Source organism: Mizuhopecten yessoensis, unplaced genomic scaffold (genome assembly GCF_002113885.1).
Source record: "Mizuhopecten yessoensis strain PY_sf001 unplaced genomic scaffold, ASM211388v2 scaffold10685, whole genome shotgun sequence".
Taxonomy (NCBI): domain Eukaryota; kingdom Metazoa; phylum Mollusca; class Bivalvia; order Pectinida; family Pectinidae; genus Mizuhopecten; species Mizuhopecten yessoensis.
Genome location: NW_018408670.1, coordinates 628,321 through 645,134, shown reverse-complemented (window position 1 = coordinate 645,134; position 16,814 = coordinate 628,321). Strand labels below are relative to the sequence as shown.

Sequence of the window (16,814 nt, the reverse complement as noted above, 5' to 3'; positions counted from 1 at the left end):
CGCGACAAATCACAGTGCCGACGTTACAGATCGATAATGTGTTATCCGCCGGGCGGAGCTAGCGGCACCACCTCCCCTCTACCTATCGCGCAGTGATACGGCGTTTGTCACACGTGGACCAGCCGTTGAGTGACAACAATATTTAGATTAAACACTCCGAGGTTGAGTATAATCCTTTCACTAATGATAGGGGTAGTTCTGGAGAAGGGTCTGTGTTCTACCAAGGTCACCCTCTCATTCCAATCTACAAAATAATGTTATAAATCTGTCATTTATATTAAACTTCTGGATATAGGTTCAAATCATCGACTCGTAGAAGACGACCATATTATACAAGGTAAGCAAGGGTTTCTTTATACTATTGTTGTTTGGAACACAATTGGTTATTTTTTTTAATTGAAAATGCAAATATATTTCTTTCTCTTCTTCAATTTTGACATATCCATGGTGATTTACAAAAAGGAAATTTATTCTGAAAGAGCTACACCGACAAACTTTCATTTTATTCACTACTTACATTTGTTTATAGCAGTAACTTGCTATTATACCTACTCCTTAGAGGCATTCTACTAACAATACCAAATAATGTTTTACATGATAATTCACTCGAGTTTAAAGCTTCAAAATAAGGACAGAATCAACCACACTGTAGGGCAGAGTATATAGTAAGCAAGTAAACCGGTATCTTGAACTTTTCAATATTTATCACTTCTAATGTACATTTTATTTAATTCTATTTTGGTTCATTTTGATTCTATTCAATAGTTAAGGACCGACATGTTCATCCATTCATAATATCACCAAGAATTTAGTGGCCCCAAACACTTGTACATGTATTATGAAGTTTCACGATTTCAAAAATAAGACACTATTTTAGTATATCATATTTAGATAATAATAGAACAACATATTACGTTCTAAAAATAACATCTCACATACTGCGCTCAGTTTACACATTTGACAAGATGTTTTTTTAATTCTTGAAATTCTATTATTATCATTTCTTATTATTGTATTTGTGGAAACACGTACTTATTTATTAAACCCCCGAGTAATAGACCTCCGGTGACATTTAGTAGATAAACATATATATACAACATATGTTTAGGCAGCGGTCCCGTCAGGTCAAACGAAAAGGTCACAATATGTGCAGTGCATATAGTAAAAGTGGTACAAATACGTGATAATTTATTACACATTCAAAGATGTTCTAATGTAGGTGTACATGCTAATCACATTAACTCGTTCTAATTGGATAAAATATATACATAACATCTAAGGTCGTTTTGTATTAAGACAAGTATTTATCACTTTTTTTTTTTACAATTTGGGGTAAACGCTTAAAATATTCGTACATTTTTGTCCATTATTTTCTGCCATTGGATCGAGCGCTACAAATTGTTCAGCGGTGTTAACAAGCGACCATCCGCTAGGGTTTCACCGAAATTCCACTGACAACCACAAGGTAGAGAGTTTCACTATTTTTTACTGACCACTCTGTAGACAAGTTTCACTAATTTTTACTGACCACTCTGTAGGCAACCTCTCCTAGAGTGTCACTAATTTCTACTGATCACTGACAACGACACGATAGTGTCACTAATTTCTACTGATCATTGACAACCACACGGTACACGATCACCAATATTTATAATATATGTACTAATTTTGAAACACATTTTAAATACTATGTTGTTCAATTTTATAACACCGCTCACTCTTAGTTACAATTGTATGCAGATCGACAGGTATCTAATATTTTACGCTCCGGCAAATGCGTTCTGTCGATTTCAAGATAAGTAACAAATATCACTGCTATTATGCTTTGTTCTATAAACAAAATATATGTAAATAAGGACATATTATATTTTTCGTAATTTGTGTATACGTGCCAAAATATCTATTAACCTCACAGACAATTTCATAGACTAGACATCTACCACTTCCTTGTTCGATTTAAATCTCAAGTACTCGAATTTGTCATATGTGCATTTATATTTAAAGCTGGTTGTACGTAAACACGGGTCATTCTCCAATATTAATTCCGGAAACTGTACCTTTATTTACCTTCCGATTTTATCTTTATGTTAATCCATCAGAATATATTTAAAAAAAAAAATAGTATAAAATATAAACATTTAGTAAATCACTATGCGTATAAGATAAAATTTAGCAATTTCGTCGTAATCTATAAACTGTAAGCGATTTCATACCGACATGTTCAGTGTTTGAAAATTAAATTAAGCTCACGTATATTTATCACGTACATGTATATTCTGAAGAGTGTTCTACGATTTGTTTCTTTTGAGCAGGATGTTGTTTCATTAACCATATTTCTCATAGACATATGTAATGAAACGTTACCCTGCATTCAATTATAATTTTTTCAAATTTAGTATGTAACCATTTTCGAATTTGTGAGTTCTTTTACCTGCATTGTATTGTTTCTATCGGTAACCATCGGATGTAGCTGCAATCAAATAATTTCAAGACATGATATTCGATTTTTCTAGTTTTTTGTTTGACTGTATATTTTGCAGTAATTACATATTTGATACACATTTGGATAAAATGTGAATTCAGTAAATTAATCACAACTTACCTGACACAAATAGAATGGGTTTAATCCCTGGTTATATCTGAGCATTGAACATACTATCGGTGAAAGGCGTTGGGCTTGTAAAGGAGGGGTGGAAGAGCAAATTGAAGAGACCGGTATAGTTTCATATTTTCATTTCCCAGCAGCAGACTATATTATATAGATATTTATATTTTTCCATAATAAAACATTGTGATGGTTTTAAATTGTGCATTGCAAATATTTTCAAAAAATTATCAACATGATTAAAACCAAAATTACCAGAATTTTCGAAAACTTTTTTAGTGGGGAGGGGCCTTATCCTTTTCCATGGTCACAAATTATTAATATTGAAACCATACCCTCCTTATCTTGGAGAGTCCATGGGTAACGCTCACTTACATACTTTGCAGAATTTTGCAGCATAGCGTTTCGAGGATACACCCTCCTGTCACTAGCATACCCTATGATATTAGTCCTTGAACATTTATCTTAATCTGTCCGTCTGCCAACAAATTACTTGTAACATGAGACCAACCTAATCGTGATGATGGAGGTGGTGTAGATTTTGTCTCTTATTCGATGCAGTCTTATATTTCTATTGACCAGAATCACAGCTAATTAATTGATCACCTCTAGAAACACAAATCTCTATAATATATAACAAAGATGACGTATATTTATATTTTATTTGTCGTTCTATGTTGAATATTTTGCCCGTGTCCCGGGCCGGATATTGACAATGTCCGTTCCTTCTGTGTGGAACGTTTGACCCGTGTCCCCGGGATTGATATTCATGTTGACTCCAATGTGGAATGGGTGTGGTCCACGGACGTTTGTAAACACACACGGACAGCCATGACGTTTTTATAGCCCCGATATGCCTGTTTACTTAGCAGTATTACCTGTACGGCGCAGATGAGATAAGACGCTAATTGCAATTGAGCACTTGACAGGTAGCACAGATACGGGTGTATGTACCCATGTATATTAGTTCCAATACAGATAAGAGCCTTACCACACTTTGCTGTGGTAAGCACAGACCATGGAGACGTTAACATATTCACATCGAGAGTTTCTATCTAATTCATTTATGATCATGTTGATAACACTTTTTTCATTTGAGGATTAAGGAAAAGAAAAATTTGATAATATTCTAACTGACAGATTTCTGGTTCCTCCAAAAAAAAAAGTGTAGCTGTTTTCATAAGACTACGTTTAGGCTAATTTCTCCTTGGGCCCTTGCGCTTCGCACCGCAATGCATTCTGGGAGAGGTCAGTTTAGATATAGACTTTTAAAAATCTATCTAATCCCTTGTTTTAAACAACTTTCGGAACACTACAGCTTTTATATCGAATAACATTGTTGAAATGTAACTTTCAAGTTTAGCAGTCGTAATTTTATTGTGTTCTTTTCATAAATGTTGAAATATATTGAATCACTGGAATAACATTTGAACAATTTTACACCAGAATACGGTCATTAAGTACATATTTATGGTGAAACCAGTTAATTACATAAGGAAACAAACGACTAGAAATATTTCTCCGTATGGAGAAAGGATTGTGGCCAAAAACCGTTCTGCAACGCCACCTTTTGTGGTAAATCCCCATAACTTCCGGTTTCACGCCAAAATGCATTTCTAATAACAAAAAGTATTCTATTAACAAAAATGGATTTCCGGAATCTAGTAATTAGGATAACAGCTAACACGGATCCGGCGCTACCCATACAAGAAGATACACAAATTAATTATACATGAAATATGTTGAAGGTTTGCAATCCTTGATATTCACCGCATAATAAGTACGCAGTCATTGCTTTGAGGAAGTAGATCACGTGATGCCGTAAACTGTGAGTGACGATGCTAGTGTAATACACACCACCTAGTTTGACGTCATGATCGGTATGACCAGGCAGCCTTTCGGCAGGCGACTCTATTATAAGACATATTCATAGTATGTCATAATATGTCAATGTTGTATATGCCTGCTATGATTCAAATACTATGATAATTCATTGTATTTCGCAGGTTTGGAAGTGTTTAATACATGGCGTCTAAACTTTCACTTATAAATGACAAAAATTAGAATTAAAGATGCCAACGTATCATGGAAGAGAACCATTATATCGATATAGCTAGGAACAACTGAAGGTGATTCCAAACGACTGCGTCCATTGTATATAGGGGTTAAGTAGCTGGACAAACACGGTCAACACGCGCATTCATCACGTCGCTCAGTGTCTGGGGCGCGACTCACCATCACCCTCCATATGTCAGCCTCTCCCGCGAAATCCCGCGCGCCCCAACAATGATGCACACTCATGGTCACGTGACCGACGAGCAATGGCCAGTTTGAACATTGGCATGAATAAGTCAGATGCATTGGTTTGGAAGCTTGGTACTTCAGTTTTGAAAAGTGCAGTATAGTAAGCACTGTCCTTGTGTAGGGTACTCTCCGGAGACACCTGCTCTCCTGTTCCAAGTCGGTGCTAGGCTCGGACACCGGGAACATCATCGTTATATACAGAACAAGATTTCAGAAATCCAACAGATATACGCATTACACATGTGTTGGGGGTCATGTTTCGGTAAATAAACTTACTAGTATACAGTTTGGAACTGTGAACAGTCAATGGAATGTGCCCTTGGATGCTGTCGCCATTAAATTCTCCTCGCCCCTTGGGTGGCCTGCGTTTCAACTTGCTCCAGTTAATAATTTTCCGATAACTGGAAAATAATTTCCCCACCTATAGACATTTAAATGTGAACATCCAAAAGTTTTAAAGCAAACGATTTTCCCCACTCAGTACTAGCTCCATGGTGACAATATCTGGACTAGTGGTGCAGACGTCACACGCCATTCAATGGCCAGCGGACCGTGAAATCTAGGCCGTGTGCACTAGACCGGAAGCAGCAATGCGACCGTTTGATCTGAGATAGGATGATTGAAAAAATGTATATCGTTTTCTTTAAAATCCCTTATTTAAATACAAAATGTCATGAGAAAATTACTTTGACGGAAAAAAACACGATTTCAACTTCTGAGTAGAAATATGTTCAAGTCATAAAAGGAAACATGAGGTAGCAAACTGGTTCTATGTATTTAATGTCAATAGGTTCTTCTTGAAGCTTTGCATTAAAAGAGTAATATCGGTCAGACTCGCACAAGGCTGTTCTTACCAAATCTTGCTTCTGAATAGTTCAAAACCGTTTTGAATAGTACAAATGAGTGCTGACTGTTGTAAAGTAGCTTTAGTGAGTAAAGAGATATTATTGCGAGTACAGAGCAGTGCTGACTAGCAGGGCTTTCTGTTAGGTCCTTTCAAACCCGAGAATCAAAGCTCAGTTGAGGAGTCAAAAACATACTCTCAAATGTCTTAAAAAAACCCATGATTGATCGGAATAAATTTAACTAGTTCAAAAAAGTGATAACTAAAACAAAATTGTACAAACAGGTCTTATTAATACAAATTTATTTTTACTGTAATGCAACATTGTTTTATGTAATAAAAGAAGCTTTATTTTCCTGTACAAAAATAGAATGCAATTAATACAATGTAATCACTAGTACAAAGATAGAACTGGGTAAGGTTTTATTGGGTTAAGCATCCTATTCACAGATCAGATCATTAGATAGCGTGCCTCTGTGTGTATAATGCATGCGTACATGTGTGTATGTCTGCCGGTAGTGATACGAAGGTGTATTTGCTCCCTTGCGATAGCGCGGATCTGATTCTGACTGTAGAGTGCTACCTCACTGAAACACCGTACTGTAGGTTCCCAGCATAGCATTCCACCCGGTCACATTATGCTTAAAACGGGCTAACCAGTTGTTACCCTATAGGTTGAATATATAGCAGGAAATAACAAATTCCTTTTAAGAACTTGGAATGTCTCGAGGTTTGGACATAATACATTGCCTTCCCCATTCGGGCGAAAGTTGTTAGATAACCAAGAGAAAATATCACGATCCCAAATGTTTCAATGGGTGCAGAAGGTTTATTTTGTCCACTCTGTGTCTCCAAGTAAAAGACACAAAAGCAATATCCCTAGTCTGCAGGGGGTTCCCACATTAGTCGCCTCTTACATCACGCAGTGGGGTCAGTAGGGTTTTCTACAATCCACAACCTACTGGGTGGAACTAGAACTATTCCTCACATACACACACACACACACAAAAATACAAATAGTTTTAATCAATACAAAACAATAGTGCAAGAAAATGACATAATCAAATTACACATGTATACAAGTACTGATATCCGGGGTTTGATAAATATGATTAAGGCAAAGAAGGAAATGCTGAACTAATAAAGTCTAATATCATCTTATTTAAAAACTTAATTTCATTTCTAAGTGATATGATAAAATAAACTTATACAATGATAAATGATAAATTATTCATTAAAAAGTATGTCCTCACTTTAGTCAGTTCTATCCAAGCATTACACATGTATACAAGTACTGATGTCCGGGGTTTGAGAACACGATTAAGACAACGGTTGTTTATATCAATAATAATTGATTGCAAAAGAGTTTGTCAAAACCAAGAACAAAATCATATCCTTTTCAGTTTACATGAATAATATAAGATTGGGGTAACATAGCAAACTGAAACTAATTTAAAGAAAGTGTCTCGCCCTTTGTTTCCACATGGTCAATGTGATTTGTTTCCCTCTGATTAATTATCGTTATGGCCCTTTCTGACAGCTACTGCCTCTTCGATACAGACGGTAACACTATTGTTCCAACGTTAAACATACTTTCTTCTTTCCCAAACCTGCACTTTTTTTCTGTTTTCAAATTTTTCTTCATGGCTAAAACTCCACGTTATGATAAACCAACAATTTTCTTTGGAGAATGCGTCCGGGTTACCTTAAAAAAGGACAGACATCCATGAAGTGATATGACATACACAAGTTTTACGTATTATTTCAATCCATTTTGATAAGATAGTAGACTAAGGCCACACGTTAGCAATATCATACCTATACATAAGCCAAACATAGCAATGATTTACCAATGCATTACCTTAAACCTAACGCTATATTGTACAGGCAAAATTCAGTACAACACTATATTTTGTACAAATAAAACAAATAACATGTATATACTTACCGATTAAACGGACAAAAAACATTGATATTTTATGAACTGGTGTGTTGAAAAGTGTCTGTGGTATTGTCGACAATCAGCCAATCCCTTATCTGACGTTTTTTTTTCTACACGTTGTCGTTGTATTTAATCTATTAACATACACAGAGTTTATCTTGGGTGTTTTATTTTTATCACTTTGCCAGTCATGTAATGTTTACAAAATTGTAGAACCATCTTATTTTCTACTAAATTATATTTAAAGAAATTTCTTGCTAGTTAACAATTCATGAAGACATTTATTTTCCTGTTTTATTGTACATGAAATACAATACTCGGACAGGAATTTAATTATAATGCAATAATCATGTTTGTACAACTTAAACGTGTCTACAGAAGATGCGATATCGTACAGAAACGTAATGATTACACGAAAATTGATTAATTAAACTGCACAATGACTAAGGTCAAAGGTTGATCTCGATCACAATATTCGTGCTGTACCTGAATGAGTAGGCGGTTCCTCTATGTTGACATACAAATACGATCCCGTGGTTATGGGACTACCCTAAATAACAACAATAAATGGCCCCTCGACGTTCCTTTTCGCTCTCGTACAACATTTGGGCATATTGACTTAGGACACGAATAACAAGGTATACATGTATATTTTTTATATTATTTTATATATTTTCCTTTTGAATAAAGCTTATAAAAACAACGAAAAGTTAATGTTTTACTGGGCTTAACTTTAAATAAACGAATGGATTAATAAATTAATAAATAAAATAAATTTTCAATTTATTGAAAGAGACACTTAGCTGGATATTTAGATGTTTCAATGTTAATTTTTGAAGTGAACAAGTTTTTAACGATACTTGAGTTAAGATAAATTAGGGAAACAAAACATGTTATGAAGCAGGATACAATTGTTTTTGATTACGGTTTATGATTTCCTGTCCAGCAATTTGTTTGTGGTATACATACTTATATTTGATCACATAGGCAATGTTAGAAGGAACTTACTCAGCTATTTATCCTTTTCATAAAACATATACGAAACATAATCACTAATACAACGAAGTCAGGAAGCACCTTTTAAAACTAATTAGTCAGTTGATGAAGAAAGCCAAACATAATACATATAACCCACCAAACATTATCTAGAGTATTAAAAACATAGGAATTCAACGTTCTGTTGAGCCGAAATAAAACTGGGTTTTTCAGCACTTTTACCTTTCTTTCTGCTTACTATTTTTAAAGTATCCTAACAAATGTATTCCGACATCTCAACAGTTTAATTTATCACAAAACTGCAGATGTGAGGACTTCGGCAAGCACCTGCTGGTTCATTTAAAACAAAAATGTTTTGTTGATATGTAATCAAGAACACACATACAGGTATCATTTTTGTCCCCTTGTAGAAAAATATAATTTTAAAAATATGCTGAATTTTTGGTTATGTAGGACAAAGGAGGAAAGGCTGAATTATTCAAGTCTTCTATCATCTTATTTAAAAACTTTATTTCTAAGCCATATGATAAAATAAAATTATATAATGATAAATGATAAATTATTCATTAAAAAATATTTCCTCACCTTAGTCATTTCTATCGAAGCATTATTCTCGGTCCCTGAACTGTTATAAAAATGTTAATATGAATAGCATTTTGTATAATCACAAACACAAGCACACTCAGGACAATACCAATATGAGATTGACTAATATGTTTACGTTTTTGACAAAGATCATTACCAACACATTCATAGTAATAGGCATCATATAAGTAATGGTGATATATAAACTAGTGTAAATCTGTACCTCAATCCGAGTCTAATATACTTACCGTGAAAGGGTGAAATTTGCACACCGACATTTGTAGTGAAGTATTCAGTTTAATGAAAATGAATATGAGACAAAAATACACCGAGTACTGTACAACAGGAGCTGTAAAATTGCCATAATGCCATCTTAATATTTACTGGTATGACATTTCGTTTATATCCTGCACCAAGTTACATTAGAATTAATCTTAAACATCCAAAAATACTCGCTTAATTTTGTTTAACAAGAAAAGTGTGAAGTAAATAGAATATCTTTACTTCCGATAGACATTCAACTGTTAAAAGCTTAGAAACTTCTCGAATGTTGTTTGATTATTTGAAATTAAATCCCTTTTTGATAAAATAAGTAACTATGAATCTGCATACATATCTACACACCTACTAAAATCAGTGCAAATCTCCCGAAATCATTGACAATGTTTAAAACAATTTAAAATTATAAAAAACAATGAAGATATAAAAAACGGAACAATAGATATATAATAAAACTTTTCTCAATAATTTAAACGGTAACATGATGTATATCTCTCATATTACAATATATCTATTTATTTTAGCTTCTTATGCTGTCTAACTATATTGTTAAAAGTATACAATTATATTTCCAAGTTTTAACTTTTTTGAAATGTTCCGCTATGTGTTCAACTATGAATATTTATAATCGACAACTTGACACTATTGTGTACAGCGATATTTTTCTGTGAGAGTATCGTTACTCGAGTCATATAAAGATGCTGACAATATTTGCACTTGTAATGGCACGCGTCATCGCCCAGTGAACGATGCCTTGGGGACAACACTAGGAGAACGATTCAAATTTCACATAATAGGATGTAATTATTTCCATTTTGCTGGTGAAATCGGATAAATTGTCCTTCCGTCAGCCGCGCGGTGATCGGTCCTACTCGCGTTATACATCTATAATCAGGCAAGCACTAATTAGCCCGAAAGGGCCGAAATAATAAAAACAGGAATACTTGTTTAAACACAAAATGTTAATATTTTTAAATAATTTCTTAAATAAAACACGTTTATTTTTGAAGGATGATACGATGTCTTTTGAAAAGAAACAAAGAAATTCTATTAAGCAAATACTTCAGATTCTGTTGCCATATCAAGCAACACTTTCCACAAAATTATGATATGTTTTGTTGATTTAAAAAAAAATCAAGATTGTTTTGTTAATTGTTTTTTTTTAAATATCTCTCACAATGGCACACACAGAGATTACAATTGTTTGTGAAACGATTGTAATGATAAATGTATACCAACTATACAAGACAAAAGCAGTGATGGCGTTGGTGCGCTCCGATGAATTATGGTTGTACATCGAAATGTTTTAATCTATTGACTTATGCACACAATACATCTAAAAGAGGACGTTAGATTTTAAATTTTCTTCAGACCAGACATATCTTGCGAGTACGAACGTTTAACTCGTGTATATGATGGATAGAATTTTAAATCGATAAGTAAATGTGAAGAATACAGTGCAAAACACGCCCGTAACAACATTCCAAGTCTAAGTCTTTAGCAACAGACGCGAAGTGGGTGCAACACATCAAAGCTAACTATGGAGATAGCAAAGAATAAAGTCCAGCCGACTGGAAAAGCGCAATCCCTTGTGAGGTTTCCTCAGTAAAATGTGTTCAATTGGCTACCACCCACCGCGGCTACCGTCTCAACAACAAACTTAAGCCCACCTTTTCACATAATGCCCGTGTATCACAAATTTACAAGTCACAAAAACGCTTAAGTTTCTTAAAATGTACTAATCCTTCTACAAGCTTTTATTCGAAGTCGATAACCGTTGCAAATTATGCATTATGGCTCACAAAGGAGTCAATTCCATGGCCCTAAAGCTGTGTTGACGTCCGAATATGTTAAGCGTCCCGGTCCCTGTATATGATAAAAGCGAGTCAAAGCTCACGGACACAAACAATGTTACAATTTGGGAGAACTATACGGGACAAGACCTCTCCCCAGTGACAACCTCACAGCCAGTTGGTGGTGCTGTGTTTGTGTTTTGACGATAACATATGCTAATAGCACGCGGATTAATGTGTAAGTGGGGCTTTTGGGTGAAAGCGACCATCTGGAAAAAGTAACCCCGCACCTGGACACATCTCACTGACTCACGGAACCGCGACAGGCTTACAGCATTGCTTCATTTGCCTTCGTTTCTCTTCCTTTATTTTGTTTTTCACACTCTACTCTTTCTTATTGAGATTTTAACACAGACTTTACCAACTATAATCCCATGACAAGACTCTCCTACACTTTGTTCATGTCGTTGGTTATTTTTCTTTAGGATCGTCAGCCATATGTAAAACTTCTCCACAAAAAGACGACGAGATCAAAGCGACTGAGATTTAGGAATAGTTACAGCGTAACGTAGTTTACATTTGATTCCCATAAGACATACCCTAACTGACAAACTAGCACAGATATGACCACACAACCGTGATTCCGGCACACTAAACTTGAATTGCAGGGAAAATATTCAACATATTTAAATTTGTCCATAAAAAATCGATTTCACGTAAAATAAATTTAAACTCTTGAGATCACACAGGTGAGCACATAAGAAATTAGTTCTCGATGAAAATCGTTTATTTTGTTGATGTGTGCTGGCTAAAGCACAGTGTTGTTTACAGATTACACCGGATCTCTGTATAACACATGTTCTAAACATTTAACGTAAGTATCAGAGCAATATTTAGAATATGTCTGTATATTTATTAATAACCGGTTTGGCTTGAATCCTTATATTAAAAAAGCAACGTGTGTAAGGAGTTACAATTTGATAATATGAATCGTGAAGATCAAGTATTAAATGGGATGTAGGCTACATTTCGTCCTTATTTGCCGCACAGATGTTGCTGTAGATAGGGTTTGGTATGGTTGATACCCGGAACACGTTTCCATCACATGAATTGAAAGTGTTGATGTTCTGCTCAATTTTAACACGCTTGAACTATAAAAGGTTTAAAGAGTGAAATAATTGAAGCTCAACGTCGATTTCATTTTTGATATTCCCAATGAGTGCTCTTATTATTTGTTCACAGATTCGTGTGTTGTTTTGTTTGTTACTTTGTTTCGCCAATGAGTAAGCATTATAGACGTTGCTATGTTCTATGCTTGGTACTTACCCTCATTTTGATATTTGGTCGCCAGGATGCCGACGGTGCATAAAGAGATGTGTGCTGGATGTCAGAGGGCAATCGAGGACAGATTCCTACTGAAGATCATGGACAATTCATGGCACGAGCACTGTGTATTATGCTCCATTTGCCAAATGCCTTTAACCGGAAGTTGTTTCGCACGGAATCGGAAGTTTTATTGCAAATTAGATTATGAAAAGTAAGTATATTTATTTTGCATGCGTAGTTTTTTTATTTTGTTTTAAAGCTTATAGAGTCAACCTCAATCATGTTTTTTTTATGAATTCTGTTTTAATATGAACATGTAAAGTAAAATAGAATCCAGAGACGGCTATAATGCAAGCAATGTTGTTATATCAAACTATCAACTAGGAAAAACAAGTAAACAAGGAACTGACACTAGGCGATGAAGTCTATATTGAAATATACAATTGATATGAAACTAAAAATCATAAAAAAATATATTCATTTTGAGACTTAATTCTGTATGGATTGTTTTTCAGACCAGTAATATCTTATGTTTTCGTCATTCTGTTTTGTCACCTTAACATAAAATAATAATAATAAAAACTTTTGGAGAGAAAAAAATGTTGTGCCATTTTTTCGATATTATTTATAAAATAGCTATCACTATATCATATTTGCATGTCATGATTTTATATATTTCCTCTTCTTACACCGGTTGCGACACGGGAACAAACATTTCTTTAAATGAGTTAATTATTCTGTGGTATTTAATAAATATGGAAGCCTGTTAAGCCATAATTTAAGGTTTTCTCTTAAATGTTATTTAGCATTACTCCTAAATAGTGACTGTGCAATTTTTTAAAGTGTTACTCTCAAATTTATTTGTGGAGCGCATCCAAAGAACAAATTAATGTCCTATATGCATTGCCTGTCCACAAAAAAGTTTTTTAAGCAGAATATTAAATACACATGTTTGTCAAATTATTTACAATATTGGTAAGATTGTTTCATTCAGGCTAAAACAGTTATGTTGATATTTACAATGATTTATGAACAAAACTAGACTAAGTACAGGCTGTGATTACAAGTAGTTATGACTAAAACTGGGTTGTAGATATTTACAAGGAGTTATGACTAAAACTGGACTGTAGGTATTTACAAGGAGTTATGACTAAAACTGGACTGTAGGTATTTACAAGGAGTTATGACTAAAACTGGACTGTAGGTATTTACAAGGAGTTATGATTAAAACTGGACTGTGGGTATTTACAGGGAGTTATGACTAAAACTGGACTGTACGTATTAACAAGGAGTTATGACTAAAACTGGACTGTACGTATTTACAAGTAGTTATGATTAAAACTAGGCTGCAGGTATTTACAAGGAGTTATGACTAAAACTAGACTAGGTATTTACAAAGAGTTATGACTAAAACTGGACTAGGTATTTACAGGGAGTTATGACTAAAACTGGACTGTTGGTATTTACAAGGAGTTATGACTAAAACTGGACTGTACGTATTTACAAGTAGTTATGACTAAAACTAGGCTGTAGGTATTTACAAGGAGTTATGACTAAAACTAGACTAGGTATTTACAAGGAGTTATGACTTAAACTGGACTGTATGTATTTACAAGGAGTTATGACTAAAACTGGACTAGGTATTTACAAGGGGTTATTACTAAAACTGGACTAAGTATTTACAAGGAGTTATGGTTTACACTGGTTAAACCTCAGGCCAACAACAATCACATTGATTTTAAAAGATTAGAATGTATGAAATTGATATATGCATTGATGAACACAGAAAGTGCGTATTACAAAATGGAAGTCAGAGTCGGTTAAACGATTGTTTACTAGATACTGCTTGCAGTGTTATAAGACCATAGGTTTTGTTGGTACTGCAGTTACGTATATAACAATACAATGTGAGGATTTTAATTGGATTATGCGAAATATGCTAGGAAATTTCATAAAACAAATAAAAATAAAAAAGCATACACGTGTGTTTTATGTTTGGTTGAAATTATCAACGCAGGTATATAAATGATATGTTTTCGCCCTACCTTCTACGAATTTATATGGTGTACATGTTGTCGTATTGCACATAATTGTATGCGTTTTCACACTGTGGACTTATTCTGAAAATTGACTGTGCGTGTATCGCGGTAATGGCTGGGGTTTGGAATGCTGACATCGATTTGTACAGAATCTGTTATATGTTTACCGATTCAATTAAACATGTGCGATCCTAAAACAAATTGTTTCTACCCCTTGGTTACCGATAACTGCAATTGTTTGGGAATTTATTAACGTGGATCGTCGCAGACTTCGACACCAACCATCTGGGCTTGGCCATCAACGATACGTGGGGTCTGCAGGGAAATTATATTTGACTCTATGCAACTCCTGAAACTGTTGTCAAATAAACGTTTATTTTAAAATAATGAATTGTGGATATTTTTAAACAGTAAATACTTAAAAAGAATAATTTTTTGTGACCTAGCAGTATATTAAAAACAGCAATTGAGGAGTTTAACAAAAGTAGAATTCCCTTCATGAGCCCCTGATGCCAAAAGTATTGACTAAACGCTGTGCAGGCACACGACCGCGAGGTCCGGGAAGAACGGACACGAAACGTGGTGTTTAGTCGCATGAAATATGACATTTCGAAGCGATCGGCGAATTAATAAGGATTAATTATACATCACAGAGAGTTGAAATGAACAAAATTAGAACGATAAATCAAAGATACCCTCATGGAATCCTTCACCTTACGTCAGAGGAACACTCCAACTGCTCGTGACCCCGTTTATAGAGGTTAATACTTAGTACTGTTCTCCGTACCCTAAAGTTGTAAACTAATCTGACATTTTCCATTAATTCTGATAAATTTACTGATTTTAACTAAGTGGGTTGTTGTCCTGTAACTATACCTAACGATTTTAATTCAATTGTTAAAAATGACTTTTTTCGCGCGTGCATTTCGTAATGATAATGTTGTCATTGTCAATTGTTCTGTTACTCCTTTCTACTCTGCATGTCAATACAAGTGGTAAATTAAAATAAATTTAACTGTCGATGTTGTTCAATTAGAAAAAAATGATGTAAGCAGATAATACTTACTTAATACATGTTAATAAAGAGTACCCCTCAATATGAACACAGAGTAACATAAAAACAGGTTATCAACACAGACCTGATCAAGCTCCCAACCTCGTGTTTCTTGAGATACAATTCTTCTTAATGAGACACGAATTTCCTTGACATTTTCTTTGATAGCGTTTATCAATATGAAACTAATTGATTTGTTATACTTTATTTCTTAAACAGTAGAATTTGTAAGTAGTCAACTCTCTATAAAACATATCACATATCGCTCCTCCTTCTCCTAGTGTATTATAGTTCTTATTATTTGGGTTAGACATTCGGGGTTAGGGGTCAGGATTTGATCAAAATGTGTCATAAACCAAAATGAAAGAAATCAAACTGAAAAAGTAGAAACATGTTTAAATGTAACTGTTGCATACCATAATAAATGTTATAAAGAACAATCTAAATCTAAAATGAATGCACCTTTTGATTTAAACTTAGGAATGAATTTTAGAAAAACTAAATAATAAAGTTCTTAAGAGTTCAAAATATGTTTAAAAACATAACCAAATCGCTGTTAACGTTTGATAAAATAAGATTGTTTTACCATACAGCTGTGTAATTTCCCTTCATATGAAAAGACCGTTAATTAAGGCTGATAATACAGTACTGTATTTAATATTTGCTGATTCATTTGCTCAGGGTTGTTGGCCTTTGCGACCTTACATCAATTAGGACTTTCAAGTATATACATTTATATGTGTTATACATTCTCCTAGAAGTGATTAGAACCCTTCAAACAAGTTGCTGTGATATTATTTATCATTATTTACAATAGTGTGGGCAGTGAAATATGCTGGATTATGCAGACAGTCTGTTAAGAATTTAGTTATGGATTCGTCTAAGGGTCCAGTTGTTCAAAAGTCGAATAGCTTTATCATTGTTTAACGACATTTTTCAACTCTAATAACTTGGTAAATAAACAAGGTAAACACTCATTATTTTGCATGTAATTGTACTCTACTGATATTAAATACATTTTTGCCAGTGAAATATCGGATTCTATCA

General features: G+C 34.2%; 1 protein-coding gene across 1 annotated transcript in view; it reads left to right on the top strand.

Moving 5' to 3' along the window:
* The first annotated feature begins 202 nt into the window (after positions 1–202).
* LOC110461803 (LIM homeobox transcription factor 1-alpha-like) overlaps positions 203–16,814 on the top strand; it is a 37,654-nt gene continuing 21,042 nt past the window's right edge. The window contains exons 1-2 of the mRNA XM_021515472.1: positions 203–337; positions 12,700–12,885. Coding sequence (XP_021371147.1) covers positions 12,701–12,885 — 185 coding nt within the window. The 5' untranslated portion in view covers positions 203–337; position 12,700. The remainder of the gene's footprint in view (positions 338–12,699; positions 12,886–16,814) is intronic.